The sequence below is a fragment of the Medicago sativa genome, chromosome 3 (assembly GCF_051527215.1).
Source record: "Medicago sativa cultivar Bolivia chromosome 3, Bolivia_mono, whole genome shotgun sequence".
Classification (NCBI taxonomy): Eukaryota; Viridiplantae; Streptophyta; class Magnoliopsida; order Fabales; family Fabaceae; genus Medicago; species Medicago sativa.
The window spans coordinates 27,221,063-27,242,579 of NC_140751.1; the positions used below are offsets into that span (position 1 = coordinate 27,221,063).

The 21,517-nt window shown below is 32.9% G+C and overlaps 3 protein-coding genes across 3 annotated transcripts; 1 reads left to right on the forward strand and 2 right to left on the reverse strand.

Annotated features, from left to right (window-relative positions):
• Nucleotides 1-2,052: 2,052 nt before the first annotated feature.
• Nucleotides 2,053-3,660, reverse strand: LOC146936821 (uncharacterized). Its single transcript, XM_085749284.1, has 2 exons — nucleotides 3,208-3,660; nucleotides 2,053-2,727 (listed from the first exon to the last, which is right to left on the reverse strand). The coding sequence occupies exons 1-2, from the start codon at nucleotides 3,658-3,660 to the stop codon at nucleotides 2,053-2,055; spliced, it is 1,128 nt and encodes a 375-aa protein (XP_085605410.1).
• Nucleotides 3,661-8,288: 4,628 nt separating this feature from the next.
• Nucleotides 8,289-10,628, forward strand: LOC146936822 (putative F-box protein At3g21120). The gene is made up of 2 exons (XM_085751424.1): nucleotides 8,289-8,464; nucleotides 9,071-10,628. The coding sequence occupies exon 2, from the start codon at nucleotides 9,071-9,073 to the stop codon at nucleotides 10,418-10,420; it is 1,350 nt and encodes a 449-aa protein (XP_085607550.1). The 5' UTR covers nucleotides 8,289-8,464; the 3' UTR covers nucleotides 10,421-10,628.
• Nucleotides 10,629-15,625: 4,997 nt separating this feature from the next.
• LOC146936823 (uncharacterized) lies at nucleotides 15,626-17,233 on the reverse strand. Its single transcript, XM_085749285.1, has 2 exons — nucleotides 16,781-17,233; nucleotides 15,626-16,300 (listed from the first exon to the last, which is right to left on the reverse strand). The coding sequence occupies exons 1-2, from the start codon at nucleotides 17,231-17,233 to the stop codon at nucleotides 15,626-15,628; spliced, it is 1,128 nt and encodes a 375-aa protein (XP_085605411.1).
• Between the last annotated feature and the right edge of the window lie 4,284 nt (nucleotides 17,234-21,517).

Genomic DNA, 21,517 nt, shown 5'->3' on the forward strand with positions numbered 1-21,517 from the left:
CTCAGTGTGAAATAGTGATCAAACAAGGTTATCAAAATCGAGACTTTACTTCAAGTCGAAAGGGAGTAGCAAAATCGGGACTCGTAAAATCGCAATCAAAATCGAAGGATTTTTTACTCAAGGACTTTTGTAGAATCGATGTAGGATAGCAAAGTCGGGACTCGTAAAATCGCAATCAAAATCGAGGATTGTACCAAAATAAAAATAATGTTAAATATATGTTATAAATTGCATATAGTCATAAATGACTAAAGTTCAAAGTCCACAAAATACATATACATAAATGTGGGTTCGAAGTCCACAAAATACATATACATAAATGTGGGGGAAGTGAAAGAATGAAATTTTTTAGCCTTTTGGGTATTTATAGAACGGGTCATGGATTCAAATCAGGTCAATTTACGAACTGGGTCAAAAATTAACCCTTATCAAAAAATGAACAAAATCCTTCAAAATCCATCAAAATCCTGCGATTTTGAATGGATTTCACGATTTTATGCGATTTTGATAGGATTTTGTCTGTTTTTGGGACTTTGCTATGGACTTGAGTCGTTGAAGCTACACAAAGTCGCAAAAACCAGGATTTTGGGAATTAAGTCGGGTTTTTGATAACAACGATCAAAGCTGCCATAATTAATTAGCTGAATTCTATTTGGCATGCTTGAACCAAAAAAAAGATTTCAAAATAAACTGATACACCGGAAAACTGCTGTCAATATGGTTATATCTTCAATCTCTTTGTGAGGGAATAACACTAATCAGAATACCACCGATGTGTAAGGGTTCTCGAAATTGGGAATATGAAATATGGATAATTGCAAATTGATTATTCATTCAAAGGCAATGTTGTTGTGAATAGTAGTAACTTCCCAAGAAGGACCGGAGAACCGTGGATAATATTGATATAAATAATTGAGCAATAAATAAAAGGACAGAGATCTCTGTATGAATATAAAAGTTAAGCAGTAGTAATTAATAAGGACCAGAATATTCTAGATGCAAATTATATAGTTAAATTATAATCTAAATAATCAATACTAATGGTTAGATGAAGGACCAGAGAACTCTGGATCATAGTCACCTGGTTCGCAAATTCGCCTTGGTACGTGGTACGGGTTCGGGTCTGCGGTACGCCACTCTCAAAGAATTGGGTTCGATAGGGGGTATACATAGTCGATACGTTATTCGGTTCGTTGTGAATAAAATAAATTATTTAGTTAAAATACTACATGTATAAAAATATTATTATCCTTATATTCATTCAAAATCCGAGTGCTATTTACCACGACAAGAAGTTTCACGGAATCACGAACCTTTCTAACTTGGTTATGATAAATATCATTTCAATATTAAAAATAAAAAGTGATTTTGGCGAAAAAAACGGCGATGGTAGTGTCATTCTTGACGTTCGTTTTTAAAGCGTTCGTGGTATATGATATTTCTCAATAATAAATTACCTTTGTTTTTTTTTTTTGTTGCTAATAATGATCAAATACCTTTACATTGTGCGTTAAAATGTCCTCATGATCTTAGCTCAATTGCTAGGGACAATGCATAATATATGCATAGTTTGGAGTTCAAACCCTGACCAACACCAAAAAAAACATTGTGCGTTAAAATATACCTATACATAAATTAAAAAAATAGAAAAATCATCAATCAATCAATCAATTTTAGCATGATTCACAATTCATTACGTACAAATGAAAAAAAAAATCTGAATATCCAATCTATATGCTCAAAATAGACGACATTCCTTAGTTTTGATTTTTGAAGTTATTTTCAGTTTCACTTTAGTCCCTTAAATTTTTATCGTTTTATTTTTGTCCCTTAACTAGTAAATGTTAAAAATTTGACCCTTAACGTTTTTAGGTTCTATTTTTGTCTCTTAAATTACAAACACAATGCCTGAGAAAAAAAGAACATAAGGCACAAATTTTTTTATTTATTTTTAAACCAAAAAGGGGTAGCTAGCAAAGTGCTAGACTACCAAAAGTATATTAGATAGAGAACAAAATACAAAGGAAAAGAGGGGGGCCAAACCAAACCTCCTTAATGAGTAATAAACCTAAAGTTAGGTATTCCTAACTTGTTTTGTACAAAAAAAGAAGTGAGGCTATTAGGAATTTGCATCCAAATGGAAGGAACATTACAAGATAAACCTAAGTTAGCCAAGTGGTCCACGCATTGGTTACCTTCCCTATAGATGTGTGAGATAATAAAATTCATATTGCTGACTGTGATCATGCAATTCTCCCATCTATTTTTTAGCCTCCAAGGAACTAGTGCTTTGTTCTTGAAAGCATTTACAACTAGCATAGAATGAAGCTCAAGCCAAAGATTGTTCCAGCTGAATTGTTTGGCCAACTCTATTGCTCTCAAAGCGCCAGAAATCTCTGCAAAATACGCGTCTTCTTTGCCGGTGTTTTCAGCAAAACAAAGAAGGAAGTCTGAGTTATGGTTTCTAAAAATTCCACCACATCCAGAAGTATTTGAATTGGAGGACCCATCAGAATTGCATTTAAACCAATTTGAAATAGGCGGATGCCATATTACTTCTATGATCTGAGGAGCTCTAGGGGGATGCAAATTAATATTGAATTTTTTTATGAAAGCAAAATCATACAAATTGGAATTGGAAGTAGCAAGAGTATTATTACCAGAAAGGGATGTACTTGATATAAGATTTGCTATAGAGGTTCTCCAATGAATTTTTTGTTGTTGAATCTACTTTGATTACGTGCAAACCAAATCACATTGAAGATATTGATCATAACAGCAGTAATTACAAGCTTTCCTTGAGGGCTAGAGCACTTGTTAATGATGGACCACATGTCTTCTTTGGATTGGAACTGAAGTGACCAATTTAAACAAGAAGCAAACCAACTCCATATGTGTACAGCGTACTGGCATTGAAAAAAGAGGTGGAAAATTGATTCTTCTTGTACATAACATAAGGAACAAATTGAGGGAAGATGACACCCTCTGGAGGCCAGCACTTCATCTGTAGGAAGTTTATCCAGCATCATTCTCCAAACAAGAATGGATTTAGAGGGGGGGATATCTTTTGACCATATGATCTGCGCCCATTTAATCTTGGAGAGATGGTGTTTTTTTGAAGGCATATGCATCTTTCTGAGATAAATCACCTTCGGAGGAGTGCTTCCAAACTAGTTTATCTCTCTGATTTCCAGAAGGAATGATTACTTGTGAAACAAGGGACCTCAAGTTGGGGAAGTATTGATTCAATTCATCTGAGATGTTCCAACACTGATTCACAATATATCTATCTAATTTCTTTGGTAAAAGTTGCACCAAATGATCGGGCAAGTTATAAGTTTGAGCAAGCACCTGTCCGCACCAAGAGTCAGACCAGAAATTTATCTGCTTTCCATCACCTACAATCCAAGAACAATTATCCTTGATAACATGAAATTTAGCCTTAACGCCACTCCAGATAGAAGAAGATATATGATGAGTGATGCATCTGTGATCTCTAATAGCTCTACTTCTGATTATGTTTGCCCATTGCTCATCTGATTGCATTAAGTTCCAACACATCTTCAGGTTTGTAGCTTCATTAAAACAAATTAGAGATTTAATCCCTAGAACGCCCTCATCATAGTCTGCACAAATTTTTCTCCAGGTTACTGTCACCATCTTTCTCTTTGTAACATCACCGCTCCAGATGAAATTTTTTATCCACTTTTCTATATCTCTGAGAATCTTGATTGGCCAGGAATAAATTGACATAGTGTGCCCAAGCATGCTTTGGACCACTCATTTTACTAGCTAAATTCTTCCTGCAATTGAGAGGAGGGATGCTTTCCACTTTGCAAGCTTTGCTTTCACCTTATCAGCAATTGGTTGGAAATGTATGCCTTTAGGCTTCCCTTTAAAAATAGGAGCACCCAGGTATGTGAAGGGGAGGGAACCTACATTAAAACCTAATAGATTGACAATATTATTCATTCTATTGTTAGTAATACCCCCAGAATATATGAATGACTTCCTAATATTCATGATTTGGCCAGAACAAGTAGCATATCTGGTGAAAAGAAATTTTAAATGACCCAAACTTGACATCTTCCCTTTGCAGAACACCATTAAATCATCAGCATAAAAACAATGGGAGGGAATGCTATTGTTTCTTGAAGCAGCAATAAGATCTATCATACCTTTATCTGCCAAAATGGAGATGCTCCTACTTAAAACCTCTTCAGCTAGAAGAGGGGACAGGGGATCCCCCTGTCTCACACCTCTATTACAATTAAAAAAACATGTTGAGCTCCATTAATAGAGATGGACATCATAGATGAATGAAGAATAGTGTTGATCTAGTTATAAAACAACTCATTGAAACCAAAAGTTTTTAGAACAAGCAGCAAGAAATCCCAATTTAAATTATCGAATGCTTTAGTAACATCAATTTTGAGAGCAAGGTTTCCCCCAAAATTTTTGTCATCCAAAACATTGATAGCTTCAGATGTAAGTGCAATACAGTCTCTAATGTTCCTTCCTTGTACAAACCCTCTTTGCTCTTTTGAAATAATACTTGGAAGAAAAAAAAAATAAGGGAAAAAAATTAAACGAAAAAAAGATAGGGATCAATGTGTCTATGGTTTGTAAACAAAACAAAAAAAATTAAGTATGTAAAATCTAAAAATAACTTAATGCATCAAAAATTGAATTTAGCATAGAATAAACCTTGCAATTTTTATAAAAAACACTTTATCAAACATTTGTCAAAAAAAAAAAAAAAACTTTATCAAACCATTTGGGCATCAATGGAGGTCTACAAAGACAAATATTTAGAAGAGGTCCTTTGACGTGTGCCAAAAAACTTTCTCTAGCACGTGATAATTCAAGTTAATATATTTACATTTATTTATACGAAAAATTGTAGACGAATATAATATAAATTATAAACAAGGGCTAAATAAAAACTACATCAAGTCTTTGGTATATTTCCAATCAAAAAAAATTTCATACCATACTTCAAAAGAAAAAGATAAATAATATTAAAATAAAAATTATCATGTTCTTCGCATACACCCTAGTATTAATTCTAGTACGCGTAAAATATTCATTCATTGGCAAATGACAAGGGAGCATTTATTATCATCTTTTATCTCTTAACAAAAAATAGAAAAGAACTTTTATTCCAAAAAATAAAAATTACCCTATTTTTGATAGAAAAAAATTCTATTACCCTATTTAAGACAGACTAGCTGATGTGGATATGTATGAACCACTGCGATCATATGTGATATGTGGATATGCTTTGTTGATGTGTTTGAACATGGATGCTTTGTTTTGGTGAATTATTTGGAAAAAGATGGTTTATGTAAAAATAGAAGAACTTTGTCAAAATGAGTTTTCTTGATCGGATAACTTGCAAATGGTTTTAGAAACATGATTATATGATGAAATGAAAATGAAATGATGATTGTTGGGTGTTTGATATGTTGATTATCATGATGTAGTTTTATGTCGTCCTTTATGTGATTTATGCTTTTATGAAACGATGTTGTTTTTTTGGTGGCGATAATTGTTGATGATGTTTATGATGATGACTCTTTTGATGATCATGACTTGTTGATTGTGTGGATGTAAATGCTTGATAATGCAATGGTGGGTTTTTGGTGAAGATATTATATAATTGAGGGATTATATAATATAGTGTAATGAATTTTGTATTGTCGAGTCTTTAGGTGAAGAACATAACCGGAGGGAGTTATGTTTGAACATAGTCGGAGGGATCTATGTTAGTACGTAATTGGAGGGCACTGCATAGTGGAATCTCGGTAAAATTTTCTCCGAATCCAAAAATTGGTACCACGTGCATCTAAAAGAGTCTAGAACATTGCATGCACTTGAAGTTGGGGAAACATGTCATACTTGAATATGTGACTTGGTGAATATGTGAATGAGTGAAATTTGGTGAATATACGAATTTGGTGATTTGATGAAATATATGAAATTTGTGCTTGGTGAATTGTGTCACTTGGTGACTTATGTGATTGGTGAATAATGTGAATTTGTGTAGAGATGTGTACATGATGATGTTTGTGATTGTTGGTTACACAAGTGGTTCTATAAATATAACACTTGTGCTGAAATATTGAGGAGATGAAACATTTAACCTAATTCTATAAGTTAGAAACCCTAACCATCGCTCTCTAAACCTAGTTTATCTGAATCTCCGTTGGAATTGGCTAGCACCGGTCATCAGAGAAGTTATGTTCGTGTGGACTGAGTAGAGGCATCGCTGCTTTGCTTTGCTCATGATTAGAAACATTTCAGCTACAAAGGTTCTGCTCTTCAAGAGGAAAACACATGAATCTTAATGTGTTTAAGTTTCTGTTTGATTTGTGATTAATATTACCTCCACAATGTTAATTTCAAACTCATTCAATGTATGAAGAACCGTCATAGGTATCTGATTCTCAAGTATAATCATGTCACGATTTATATATGGTGTAAGATAAAGTTTCCCATGTTCACCAAACACATGATCACTCTTATCATAGTCAATCGGGATTTCACATTCATTATTCACCCTCAAAATCTCCAAAATGAAACAGCCATCAAGAATCGTCATTTCAATGAATTTTGATGTGTTGTTTGTCCAAATTGGATCAAGTGACTTGAACGAGTCTCTCAATATTTGGCCACTTGATTGAAGCATTGGAATTTAACAACTCAATAGGCTTTCCACACCTCTTTAAAAAATGAAGGAGGGCTAGATGCTTGTGCTTTTCCATAAGCTTTAAATTTTCCTCCCCGTAATGGTAAGGACCAAAGGAAATTGCATCGGGTTTGAAGGCATTTTGGTTCAACTCCGTGACTTGTGAGGCTTCTCCTACTGTTCCTTCTCCTTAGCTATTGTAGGACCATTGTTCTTGATCTCCTCATTCATTTGATCAAGCCACTTCATTTCTAACTCCATGTATGCCTAAGATCTAAGGTGTATCTAACTATCTTCATATCTTAAAATATATACTAACTATGCTAATATATAATATTCTGAATCTTATCTTTAGTACATTGAAAGCAAAAATAAAATATTCACTCCATTAGCTGTAAAACTATTAATGTCTAATTGGAATCTTCTCTTTATCTTGCTTTACGAAAAAATTAAAATTGAAATAATCTTCTTTTAACAGAAAATTAAATAACTTGATACAAAGAAATATATCTTACATTTTATATTTCCTTCCATACTTCTTTACAATACCTTATCATCTGTATGAAGAAAAGAATATCTGATTAAGCCTGTAACTAGCAATTTAATTAATCATATATATAAGGGATTGAAGAAGTATATACATTAATTATTGATTGATTGCAAGTCCAACGTGATTAATGTGAAGCATCAGACATGCATTCACCTCTAAAAAGAAGATATTTTTAAATTAAAAATACGGAAAGCAAAACAACAGCTTTATCTTTTTTGTTTTTTTTTACAGAATCTATAATATTTTTGTTTTGTTTTAAACAACGGCCTCGACTTTATCTTAGTGCTTAAGGGACTTGCGAAGAAGTTTAAAGAGAAAATTTTATCAAAATAGATTTTGATAGTTTCAAAAGTCAGACCCGACAAAGTTAATTTTGGATGGGGAATGTTTTGAGGTAATGTAATTTTTTGAGGGAATTGAAATACTTTGAGGTGAATTCCATAGTTTGGATGATAATTTGAAGAATTTTTAAAATGATGGAAATTTATGAAGTATTTTTTTCAAGTGAAATTTAGAGAATTTCAAATTTCTTCATTGTTATAATTTTTCAAATTTTGCATTTTGGTCCTCAAATTTTCAAGGAATTGTTAGATCTTTTGTCAAGTCTATTTTTCTGTGGGTTTGGCCGGTCTCCTTTCTAGAACTTTCCTTTATCTTTCTCACATTCTTCTTGAATGTGAGAAGTGCTAGCTAGTTTGTATTTCTGTTATGTGTTTGATGAAGAGTTGGATGAAATTATATGACGGGTAGAGTTTAATACTCTCTCCATTCCTTTTGTCAATCATACCCTTTGTTAATTACTCTTATCTTTTTCAATCAAACTAATTAATGCTGCATATTTAGAAAACTAAAGTTTCTTTTTGTTTAAACAAAGTCTGTTTTGTTTTTTATTAAAAAAAAAAAAACAAAGTTTGTTTCTTATCTTCAAATTTAAATAAAATTTTGTTACATATAATGATGATTTAATTTTTTTTTTTTTGTTGAGGTAATATGATAATAATTTCATGAAGAGTTAAAATTCTATAAATAATATGAGTATTCTGCCTCTGCAAATATGACAGTTTTGGAGGGGGAGGCAGTAACCTTACTCGATTCCATTCACTTTGCTGATGTTAACGGATGGGACCGGGTTGTCTTCGAGTCCGACTCAGCTGTTAACGGATGGGACCGGGTTGTCTTCGAGTCCGACTCAGCTACTGTAGTGCAAGCTCTATCGTCTCCAGGTCATGGTGATTCAGAATCTATGCTATTGTTTCTAGTATTATTTATCAAGTTATCTTTACATTCAAACTTCGAGGTGAAGTTTGTCAAGAGACAAACGAACATGATTGCTCATACTTTAACTAAGGCGGTCTGTTATTGGGCTAGTCGCCGTATTTTTTTATTATTATCCTTCTTGTATTGAACATTTGTTGATTAAAGATAATAGTTAACTTTGCTTTTGTAAAAAAAAAAAAGATGAGTATCCCTAAAAAAAAAAGATGAGTAGTGTATTTAATATTTATTGATTATTTCAAAAAAAAAAAATTATTGATGTTATTATATTATTTCCTTCCAAAAAAAAATATTGGTATAATAATATTAGCTCAAATATACAGTCACGTGATATGATTTTATTTTATTTTGACAAAAGATGATATGATTTTTATTTATATAAATAATATAGTATTGGGTGTATATAAAAATAAAATCAGTCGAATTATATTATTATTATATATATTGTAACAAAAAAAAAAGATATTATTATTATTATTATATATAAGGAAACATACGTGGTAGCAGGTGTCATCGCTTTCTCAAACCCTTTTCTCTTCTTTCTTTTGTTTCAGATGGAGATGTCATCGCTTCTGACCGCATCGTCAAATGTTGTTCAGGTTAGCAGCAATCATATACCAGATGATATTGTCTTCTCTATTCTCTCTAAACTTCCTTTTAAATCTTTGAAGCGTTTTGAATGTGTACGTAAACCTTGGTCCCTCTTATTTGACAACCCTTGTTTCATGACTATGTACCTCAACTATCTTTTAACAAGACCATGTTCTTATTATGATGATACATCTCTTCTCCTACATCTTAGAGAAGATGATGACCCACAAGAGATACGCCAAATTTATTATTATTTGTATTCTCTTTCTGGTGAGAGGTTTGAGAATAGAGTCAAATTAGATTGGCCAAAGGCTTTGACCGAGGATGTCTATCGACTTCAAAAGGAACAGTGTGTCCGTCCTATAGTTTTGAGAAGACCACTGGTACCAGGATGGTTTGTTCCACATGTTCATCCAGATGAGGAGGATGATGACGACGACGGACCATTTCAAGAGGATGATAATGGTTTTGAAATTTTACATCCCCTTAGTTTTAATGGTATTCTTTGTCTAAAAGCTGAATTCTACGGCGAAACGAGAGTTGTATTGTGGAATCCAACTACCAACGAATTCAAACTCATTCCTTTGCCTGAGAATAATCCTTCTTGGTATGTTTCGGCCGATCATTATCAAATCGGTTATGATCATGTTAAAGATGATTATAAGATGATTGGCTACACAAAATATTCTCCAAAATTTAACCCTAATCGTGTGCCATCTGATCAATTTTGGGAGATCTATAGCCTACACAGTAACTCTTGGAAGAAAATTAATGTCGACATGACTCCTTCTTTTTCGATTCGTAAACGAGTGTACTTGAATGGAGTGTCTCATTGGTGGGATAAAACAGAAACAAATACGTATTTGGTGTCGTTTGACTTCTGCAAGGAATCTTTTATTACAACACCCATACCCTCTTATGTAGATGACAGTTTGGATTTTAACTTGGTCCAGAGACACTTGATGTTATTAAACGGATCTGTTGCTTTTATGTTACATTATACAGAGACATCAACAATTTACGTTTCAGTTTTGGGTGAACTCGGTGTAAAGGAATCATGGACTAAGCACTTCGTTGTTGGTCCCTTACCTTGCCTCGATCATCTTATTGGAGCTGGGAAGAAGGGGAATATACTCTTCAGAAAAAAAGACGGTGAACTAGCTTGGTTTGATTTAAGTACCGGGATGATCGATGAGATTGGTGTCACAACAGAAAGATTCTATTGCAAGATATTATTCCACAAAGAAAGCCTTCTTCCAATTGGAGGAATATATACAAACTTTTCTTCTTGTTTTCACCCACAATATATATGATTATGTCTATTAGGATTTAGCCCAGTACACAAAATGGTGGCTTGTCAAATGCCCATATCTTCGATATTAAGAATTTTGCTTTATCAATTTTATTTTGAAGGTTTACTCTCAGTCACTCTATCTGAAAACTTATATGGTTATATGTTTCAATTTCAATTGTTAGAATGATCTTTTGTATATACTTATCACCTCCAATTTTATGTTAGAATGATCTTTTGCATATCTTCATCTGAACTTCATTACATTCTACTCGAAATATCTATGCAACTATGCTTAACTTTGTACTTAAGTTTTTTTTCTTTTATGTTCCAAATTAGCTAATAAAACCGAATAACAAAAGGTTGAATTTCAAATGTACAGAAAATTGTGTACAAGTATTTAATGTCAAATAACAATAGTTTATAATTAAGTGGAGCTTTTCTGTTTAGCATTTTCTTAACTGAGATGTTTTGTTAAAATAAATCGTTTATTTGCTTTGTATGCATGCAAATATGCTACTTGGTGTAATTTTGTATTATTTTTGAGAGAAAAGTTGCAGAGAGTGAGAGAACATTTAGTCTAATTTTGTATTTTTGTCTCAATGATTTGAAAATTACAAAGGCTATTTATTATACTAGTTTCAATGCAGTTGCTAAAATCAATTTGGTAAACGAAATACACAATTAACTTAAATCTTTATTAGACTCTCATTCACTCCTTAGATAGCTTCTTTGGTTTTGAACATAATAGGTTACACTCATTGCCAGCCAATAAAGGAACTCAGCTCTTCTCATAAGAGGGAGTGCTTTTTGGTTAATCAACTTCCTTTATATCTTCTTCATTGTCCCTTTTGTTCTCTCTCAAAAATATAACTCTAATGAAATCCATGAACGAGTTGTTGACTTGAGAAATACTTCATAGTGCATTTGAACATTTGGTATCTTACACTTAGAATCCAGTGTTGACGTCCTTACCCATCGTATTATGCGTCGTTTAATTTCTTATTTATCACCTTCTCCAGAAAGCAATTTTTTTCTTTACTTTTTGACAAGTTTTATATTTTGTTACTCGAAAATTGATTAAAAAATCACACCAGCAAGAAATGGTTGCCACTCTCGCTTGCTTTCACCCCAATGCACTTAACTTCGTATAATCATATTTTCAGGCAGTGGCTTAAACTGCTAATTTTACATTTCTGTGGAATATTCTTAGCGTATGGATTCTGATTCTCACTTTTTAAGGATGTAGTTAGATCACCAAATCAGGGGCTTAATAGTTCTAGACTGAATTGAGAATTAACCTAAGCATACTGGTATGCATTTTTAAGATAAAAAATTGAAATATTTAGTGGATAGATATTACTATATTGCTTTAGCATTAGGTTATGATATGCTTTTGTGAATCCACGTGTTTAGAAGTTGTTGCTCGCAGCATTAGCTAGGAAGAGTCTGAAAAGATCAAATCAGTAGATTATCTACTTGTCAAGTTGTGATCATATATATTTATGGGATAGTTGCTTTCTGTATCGCAACATAATTGTTAGTTTGATGACAAAGAATCTTAGATTTCATGAAAATGTGTGTATTTAATATATTGTAAATTGAAATGTTTAACTTTTTAAATAAACGTATGTATTGGGATAACTTTTTTATTTAAAATCTTTAAAAAGTATTCTTAGGACACTCGTTAGCAAGATCTTTAACAAAACAAAGAATGATCCTAATGATGGAATATTACATTTTGGGTGTGTTTGTTTCAAGGTTTGTAATATGATTCCCAAGAATGTGAGATTGGAAATGCAACATTCTCATGTTTGTTTCAAGTTTTGAAAATATGTTCCATGGTGTGAACTGCCTTACTTGTTTGTCAAGCTAGTTTTCCTTAAGAGGCATTGTTTATACTTATTTTGTTCCAACAAAAAGTACACGAAATGAATTCTATTTTTTGACTCAAAGAAAATGGATTCTTTACCCTTTGAGATTTGGTAACTGTAAGGGTCCATTTTGTTTGAGTTTTCGGAAAGGAGGAGAGGAAGTATTTTAAACTTTTGACTTTTTTAAGCATCACATAATATTTTTGTGCCCATAATCTTTCATTCGTTTTACATTGTATTCTTTAATAACGATTACGGTGAAATTCGAACCACAATAATCTTTCATTCATTCATTTCGCTCTCTTCTACTTATGCAATGGAATGATCTATATTCTATACTCTCCTTCGTAACAAAATAACACATATTGGAAAATGATCTAGAAAGTCAAATGTATTTGGCCTAAAATTTAGACAAAAACATATAATTTTCTGGACCTATTTTGTTTATATTTCAATAAAAATTACATATGCAGTAAGCGAAGACAAACAAACTGTGAAAGAAAAATAAAAGAAGACAAACAAAAAATTCATTATTGAAATTAATAGCATCCATCTGTATTATTGAAAATTAAACAGAATTACAAAAGGTGATGGAACCATCATCTCTCATACAATATTCTCATATTTTTCAACAAATAAAATCTAGATTTCCGAGAAGCAAAAGAGCCATTTCCCACCACATCTCTTATTCTATTTGGAGCTCTGTTAAAATTTAAAAATGAATTTTCTGTCATTCTCGATGATTCTTGTTGACAGGTGGGGGCATTGATTTCTGGACTGATGAGTGGTGTGACCCTCCTCATTGTGACTCTCTACAGATTCCACCAACACTATCTTGTTTGCTTACTTCTAAAGTAAGCGATTTTACCATGAATCACTCATGGCCAATTCCTGATGTTGTAACTCAGAGATTTCCTGCTATTACCAATCTTGTACAGCATGTTACAATCCCCATTTATGGTGATAAGGATCAAACAGGTTTGGAAGTGTGGGAACTTTGGAAATCTAACCTTCAAGGAAGTATTTCTTTTCAAGGCTAATCACTCTCAGCAATTTGGTTTGGGCCAAATCAATTTGTGGCCTCTAAATCAATGACGTTTTGGAGGCTGATGCATAACAAAATGCCAGCAGATGAATCTTTGATGACCAGAGGCTGCAATTCTCCGTCTATGTACTCACTCCGTGGCTCTCACTCAGAATCCTCATTTCACTTGTTTTTTGAATGTTCCTATGCAGTGAATATATGGAATGGAGGTGGCTTGCTTCAATTCTAAACATCATAATTCAGTTTTCCTCTATGAAGGATATTTGGAACCTTTGTGAAAGAAACTGGTCCACTCAGTGTGAAATAGTGATCAAACAAGGTTATCAAAATCGAGACTTTACTTCAAGTCGAAAGGGAGTAGCAAAATCGGGACTCGTAAAATCGCAATCAAAATCGAAGGATTTTTTACTCAAGGACTTTTGTAGAATCGATGTAGGATAGCAAAGTCGGGACTCGTAAAATCGCAATCAAAATCGAGGATTGTACCAAAATAAAAATAATGTTAAATATATGTTATAAATTGCATATAGTCATAAATGACTAAAGTTCAAAGTCCACAAAATACATATACATAAATGTGGGGGAAGTGAAAGAATGAAATTTTTTAGCCTTTTGGGTATTTATAGAACGGGTCATGGATTCAAATCAGGTCAATTTACGAACTGGGTCAAAAATTAACCCTTATCAAAAAATGAACAAAATCCTTCAAAATCCATCAAAATCCTGCGATTTTGAATGGATTTCACGATTTTATGCGATTTTGATAGGATTTTGTCTGTTTTTGGGACTTTGCTATGGACTTGAGTCGTTGAAGCTACACAAAGTCGCAAAAACCAGGATTTTGGGAATTAAGTCGGGTTTTTGATAACAACGATCAAAGCTGCCATAATTAATTAGCTGAATTCTATTTGGCATGCTTGAACCAAAAAAAAGATTTCAAAATAAACTGATACACCGGAAAACCGCTGTCAATATGGTTATATCTTCAATCTCTTTGTGAGGGAATAACACTAATCAGAATACCACCGATGTGTAAGGGTTCTCGAAATTGGGAATATGAAATATGGATAATTGCAAATTGATTATTCATTCAAAGGCAATGTTGTTGTGAATAGTAGTAACTTCCCAAGAAGGACCGGAGAACCGTGGATAATATTGATATAAATAATTGAGCAATAAATAAAAGGACAGAGATCTCTGTATGAATATAAAAGTTAAGCAGTAGTAATTAATAAGGACCAGAATATTCTAGATGCAAATTATATAGTTAAATTATAATCTAAATAATCAATACTAATGGTTAGATGAAGGACCAGAGAACTCTGGATCATAGTCACCTGGTTCGCAAATTCGCCTTGGTACGTGGTACGGGTTCGGGTCTGCGGTACGCCACTCTCAAAGAATTGGGTTCGATAGGGGGTATACATAGTCCATATTTTATTCGGTTCGTTGTGAATAAAATAAATTATTTAGTTAAAATACTACATGTATAAAAATATTAATATCCTTATATTCATTCAAAATCCGAGTGCTATTTACCACGACAAGAAGTTTCACGGAATCACGAACCTTTCTAACTTGGTTATGATAAATATCATTTCAATATTAAAAATAAAAAGTGATTTTGGCGAAAAAAACGGCGATGGTAGTGTCATTCTTGATTGTTCGTTTTTAAAGCGTTCGTGGTATATGATATTTCTCAATGATAAATTACCTTTGTTTTTTTTTTTGTTGCTAATAATGATCAAATACCTTTACATTGTGCGTTAAAATGTCCTCATGATCTTAGCTCAATTGCTAGGGACAATGCATAATATATGCATAGTTTGGAGTTCAAACCTTGACCAACACCAAAAAAAACATTGTGCGTTAAAATATACCTATACATAAATTAAAAAAATAGAAAAATCATCAATCAATCAATCAATTTTAGCATGATTCACAATTCATTACGTACAAATGAAAAAAAAAATCTGAATATCCAATCTATATGCTCAAAATAGACGACATTCCTTAGTTTTGATTTTTGAAGTTATTTTCAGTTTCACTTTAGTCCCTTAAATTTTTATCGTTTTATTTTTGTCCCTTAACTAGTAAATGTTAAAAATTTGACCCTTAACGTTTTTAGGTTCTATTTTTGTCTCTTAAATTACAAACACAATGCTTGAGAAAAAAAGAACATAAGGCACAAATTTTTTTATTTATTTTTAAACCAAAAAGGGGTAGCTAGCAAAGTGCTAGACTACCAAAAGTATATTAGATAGAGAACAAAATACAAAGGAAAAGAGGGGGGCCAAACCAAACCTCCTTAATGAGTAATAAACCTAAAGTTAGGTATTCCTAACTTGTTTTGTACAAAAAAAGAAGTGAGGCTATTAGGAATTTGCATCCAAATGGAAGGAACATTACAAGATAAACCTAAGTTAGCCAAGTGGTCCACGCATTGGTTACCTTCCCTATAGATGTGTGAGATAATAAAATTCATATTGCTGACTGTGATCATGCAATTCTCCCATCTATTTTTTAGCCTCCAAGGAACTAGTGCTTTGTTCTTGAAAGCATTTACAACTAGCATAGAATGAAGCTCAAGCCAAAGATTGTTCCAGCTGAATTGTTTGGCCAACTCTATTGCTCTCAAAGCGCCAGAAATCTCTGCAAAATACGCGTCTTCTTTGCCGGTGTTTTCAGCAAAACAAAGAAGGAAGTCTGAGTTATGGTTTCTAAAAATTCCACCACATCCAGAAGTATTTGAATTGGAGGACCCATCAGAATTGCATTTAAACCAATTTGAAATAGGCGGATGCCATATTACTTCTATGATCTGAGGAGCTCTAGGGGGATGCAAATTAATATTGAATTTTTTTATGAAAGCAAAATCATACAAATTGGAATTGGAAGTAGCAAGAGTATTATTACCAGAAAGGGATGTACTTGATATAAGATTTGCTATAGAGGTTCTCCAATGAATTTTTTGTTGTTGAATCTACTTTGATTACGTGCAAACCAAATCACATTGAAGATATTGATCATAACAGCAGTAATTACAAGCTTTCCTTGAGGGCTAGAGCACTTGTTAATGATGGACCACATGTCTTCTTTGGATTGGAACTGAAGTGACCAATTTAAACAAGAAGCAAACCAACTCCATATGTGTACAGCGTACTGGCATTGAAAAAAGAGGTGGAAAATTGATTCTTCTTGTACATAACATAAGGAACAAATTGAGGGAAGATGACACCCTCTGGAGGCCAGCACTTCATCTGTAGGAAGTTTATCCAGCATCATTCTCCAAACAAGAATGGATTTAGAGGGGGGGATATCTTTTGACCATATGATCTGCGCCCATTTAATCTTGGGGAGATGGTGTTTTTTTGAAGGCATATGCATCTTTCTGAGATAAATCACCTTCGGAGGAGTGCTTCCAAACTAGTTTATCTCTCTGATTTCCAGAAGGAATGATTACTTGTGAAACAAGGGACCTCAAGTTGGGGAAGTATTGATTCAATTCATCTGAGATGTTCCAACACTGATTCACAATATATCTATCTAATTTCTTTGGTAAAAGTTGCACCAAATGATCGGGCAAGTTATAAGTTTGAGCAAGCACCTGTCCGCACCAAGAGTCAGACCAGAAATTTATCTGCTTTCCATCACCTACAATCCAAGAACAATTATCCTTGATAACATGAAATTTAGCCTTAACGCCACTCCAGATAGAAGAAGATATATGATGAGTGATGCATCTGTGATCTCTAATAGCTCTACTTCTGATTATGTTTGCCCATTGCTCATCTGATTGCATTAAGTTCCAACACATCTTCAGGTTTGTAGCTTCATTAAAACAAATTAGAGATTTAATCCCTAGAACGCCCTCATCATAGTCTGCACAAATTTTCCTCCAGGTTACTGTCACCATCTTTCTCTTTGTAACATCACCGCTCCAGATGAAATTTTTTATCCACTTTTCTATATCTCTGAGAATCTTGATTGGCCAGGAATAAATTGACATAGTGTGCCCAAGCATGCTTTGGACCACTGATTTTACTAGCTAAATTCTTCCTGCCATTGAGAGGAGGGATGCTTTCCACTTTGCAAGCTTTGCGTTCACCTTATCAGCAATTGGTTGGAAATGTATGCCTTTAGGCTTCCCTTTAAAAATAGGAGCACCCAGGTATGTGAAGGGGAGGGAACCTACATTAAAACCTAATAGATTGACAATATTATTCATTCTATTGTTAGTAATACCCCCAGAATATATGAATGACTTCCTAATATTCATGATTTGGCCAGAACAAGTAGCATATCTGGTGAAAAGAAATTTTAAATGACCCAAACTTGACATCTTCCCTTTGCAGAACACCATTAAATCATCAGCATAAAAACAATGGGAGGGAATGCTATTGTTTCTTGAAGCAGCAATAAGATCTATCATACCTTTATCTGCCAAAATGGAGATGCTCCTACTTAAAACCTCTTCAGCTAGAAGAGGGGACAGGGGATCCCCCTGTCTCACACCTCTATTACAATTAAAAAAACATGTTGAGCTCCATTAATAGAGATGGACATCATAGATGAATGAAGAATAGTGTTGATCCAGTTATAAAACAACTCATTGAAACCAAAAGTTTTTAGAACAAGCAGCAAGAAATCCCAATTTAAATTATCGAATGCTTTAGTAACATCAATTTTGAGAGCAAGGTTTCCCCCAAAATTTTTGTCATCCAAAACATTGATAGCTTCAGATGTAAGTGCAATACAGTCTCTAATGTTCCTTCCTTGTACAAACCCTCTTTGCTCTTTTGAAATAATACTTGGAAGAAAAAAAAATTAAGGGAAAAAAATTAAACGAAAAAAAGATAGGGATCAATGTGTCTATGGTTTGTAAACAAAACAAAAAAAAATTAAGTATGTAAAATCTAAAAATAACTTAATGCATCAAAAATTGAATTTAGCATAGAATAAACCTTGCAATTTTTATAAAAAACACTTTATCAAACATTTGTCAAAAAAAAAAAAAAACTTTATCAAACCATTTGGGCATCAATGGAGGTCTACAAAGACAAATATTTAGAAGAGGTCCTTTGACGTGTGCCAAAAAACTTTCTCTAGCACGTGATAATTCAAGTTAATATATTTACATTTATTTATACGAAAAATTGTAGACGAATATAATATAAATTATAAACAAGGGCTAAATAAAAACTACATCAAGTCTTTGGTATATTTCCAATCAAAAAAAATTTCATACCATACTTCAAAAGAAAAAGATAAATAATATTAAAATAAAAATTATCATGTTCTTCGCATACACCCTAGTATTAATTCTAGTACGCGTAAAATATTCATTCATTGGCAAATGACAAGGGAGCATTTATTATCATCTTTTATCTCTTAACAAAAAATAGAAAAGAACTTTTATTCCAAAAAATAAAAATTACCCTATTTTTGATAGAAAAAAATTCTATTACCCTATTTAAGACAGACTAGCTGATGTGGATATGTATGAACCACTGCGATCATATGTGATATGTGGATATGCTTTGTTGATGTGTTTGAACATGGATGCTTTGTTTCGGTGAATTATTTGGAAAAAGATGGTTTATGTAAAAATAGAAGAACTTTGTCAAAATGAGTTTTCTTGATCGGATAACTTGCAAATGGTTTTAGAAACATGATTATATGATGAAATGAAAATGAAATGATGATTGTTGGGTGTTTGATATGTTGATTATCATGATGTAGTTTTATGTCGTCCTTTATGTGATTTATGCTTTTATGAAACGATGTTGTTTTTTTGGTGGCGATAATTGTTGATGATGACTCTTTTGATGATCATGACTTGTTGATTGTGTGGATGTAAATGCTTGATAATGCAATGGTGGGTTTTTGGTGAAGATATTATATAATTGAGGGATTATATAATATAGTGTAATGAATTTTGTATTGTCGAGTCTTTAGGTGAAGAACATAACCGGAGGGAGTTATGTTTGAACATAGTCGGAGGGATCTATGTTAGTACGTAATTGGAGGGCACTGCATAGTGGAATCTCGGTAAAATTTTCTCCGAATCCAAAAATTGGTACCACGTGCATCTAAAAGAGTCTAGAACATTGCATGCACTTGAAGTTGGGGAAACATGTCATACTTGAATATGTGACTTGGTGAATATGTGAATGAGTGAAATTTGGTGAATATACGAATTTGGTGATTTGATGAAATATATGAAATTTGTGCTTGGTGAATTGTGTCACTTGGTGACTTATGTGATTGGTGAATAATGTGAATTTGTGTAGAGATGTGTACATGATGATGTTTGTGATTGTTGGTTACACAAGTGGTTCTATAAATATAACACTTGTGCTGAAATATTGAGGAGATGAAACACTTAACCTAATTCTATAAGTTAGAAACCCTAACCATCGCTCTCTAAACCTAGTTTAGCTGAATCTCCGTTGGAATTGGCTAGCACCGGTCATCAGAGAAGTTATGTTCGTGTGGACTGAGTAGAGGCATCGCTGCTTTGCTTTGCTCATGATTAGAAACATTTCAGCTACAAAGGTTCTGCTCTTCAAGAGGAAAACACATGAATCTTAATGTGTTTAAGTTTCTGTTTGATTTGTGATTAATATTACCTCCACAATGTTAATTTCAAACTCATTCAATGTATGAAGAACCGTCATAGGTATCTGATTCTCAAGTATAAGCATGTCACGATTTATATATGGCGTAAGATAAAGTTTCCCATGTTCACCAAACACATGATCACTCTTATCATAGTCAATCAGGATTTCACATTCATTATTCACCCTCAAAATCTCCAAAATGAAACAGCCATCAAGAATCGTCATTTCAATGAATTTTGATGTGTTGTTTGTCCAAATTGGATCAAGTGACTTGTACGAGTCTCTCAATATTTGGCCACTTGATTGAAGCATTGGAATTTAACAACTCAATAGGCTTTCCACACCTCTTTAAAAAATGAAGGAGGGCTAGATGCTTGTGCTTTTCCATAAGCTTTAAATTTTCCTCCCCGTAATGGTAAGGACCAAAGGAAATTGCATCGGGTTTGAAGGCATTTTGGTTCAACTCCGTGACTTGTGAGGCTTCTCCTACTGTTCCTTCTCCTTAGCTATTGTAGGACCATTGTTCTTGATCTCCTCATTCATTTGATCAAGCCACTTCATTTCTAACTCCATGTATGCCTAAGATCTAAGGTGTATCTAACTATCTTCATATCTTAAAATATATACTAACTATGCTAATATATAATATTCTGAATCTTATCTTTAGTACATTGAAAGCAAAAATAAAATATTCACTCCATTAGCTGTAAAACTATTAATGTCTAATTGGAATCTTCTCTTTATCTTGCTTTACGAAAAAATTAAAATTGAAATAATCTTCTTTTAACAGAAAATTAAATAACTTGATACAAAGAAATATATCTTACATTTTATATTTCCTTCCATACTTCTTTACAATACCTTATCATCTGTATGAAGAAAAGAATATCTGATTAAGCCTGTAACTAGCAATTTAATTAATCATATATATAAGGGATTGAAGAAGTATATACATTAATTATTGATTGATTGCAAGTCCAACGTGATTAATGTGAAGCATCAGACATGCATTCACCTCTAAAAAGAAGATATTTTTAAATTAAAAATACGGAAAGCAAAACAACAGCTTTATCTTTTTTGTTTTTTTTACAGAATCTATAATATTTTTGTTTTGTTTTAAACAACGGCCTCGACTTTATCTTAGTGCTTAAGGGACTTGCGAAGAAGTTTAAAGAGAAAATTTTATCAAAATAGATTTTGATAGTTTCAAAAGTCAGACCCGACAAAGTTAATTTTGGATGGGGAATGTTTTGAGGTAATGTAATTTTTTGAGGGAATTGAAATACTTTGAGGTGAATTCCATAGTTTGGATGATAATTTGAAGAATTTTTAAAATGATGGAAATTTAGAGAATTTCAAATTTCTTCATTGTTATAATTTTTCAAATTTTGCATTTTGGTCCTCAAATTTTCAAGGAATTGTTAGATCTTTTGTCAAGTCTATTTTTCTGTGGGTTTGGCCGGTCTCCTTTCTAGAACTTTCCTTTATCTTTCTCACATTCTTCTTGAATGTGAGAAGTGCTAGCTAGTCTGTATTTCTGTTATGTGTTTGATGAAGAGTTGGATGAAATTATATGA

Bases quoted from the DNA above. Each gene is read 5' to 3' on its own strand.
- LOC146936821 (XM_085749284.1), bottom strand. From the start codon at position 3,660: ATGGTGACAGTAACCTGGAGAAAAATTTGTGCAGACTATGATGAGGGC. The intron at 2,728-3,207 runs GTAATCATTCCT...TAATCAAAGTAG, and splicing joins TGAGGTCCCTTGTTTCACAA to ATTCAACAACAAAAAATTCA.
- LOC146936822 (XM_085751424.1), top strand. From the start codon at position 9,071: ATGGAGATGTCATCGCTTCTGACCGCATCGTCAAATGTTGTTCAGGTT.
- LOC146936823 (XM_085749285.1), bottom strand. From the start codon at position 17,233: ATGGTGACAGTAACCTGGAGGAAAATTTGTGCAGACTATGATGAGGGC. The intron at 16,301-16,780 runs GTAATCATTCCT...TAATCAAAGTAG, and splicing joins TGAGGTCCCTTGTTTCACAA to ATTCAACAACAAAAAATTCA.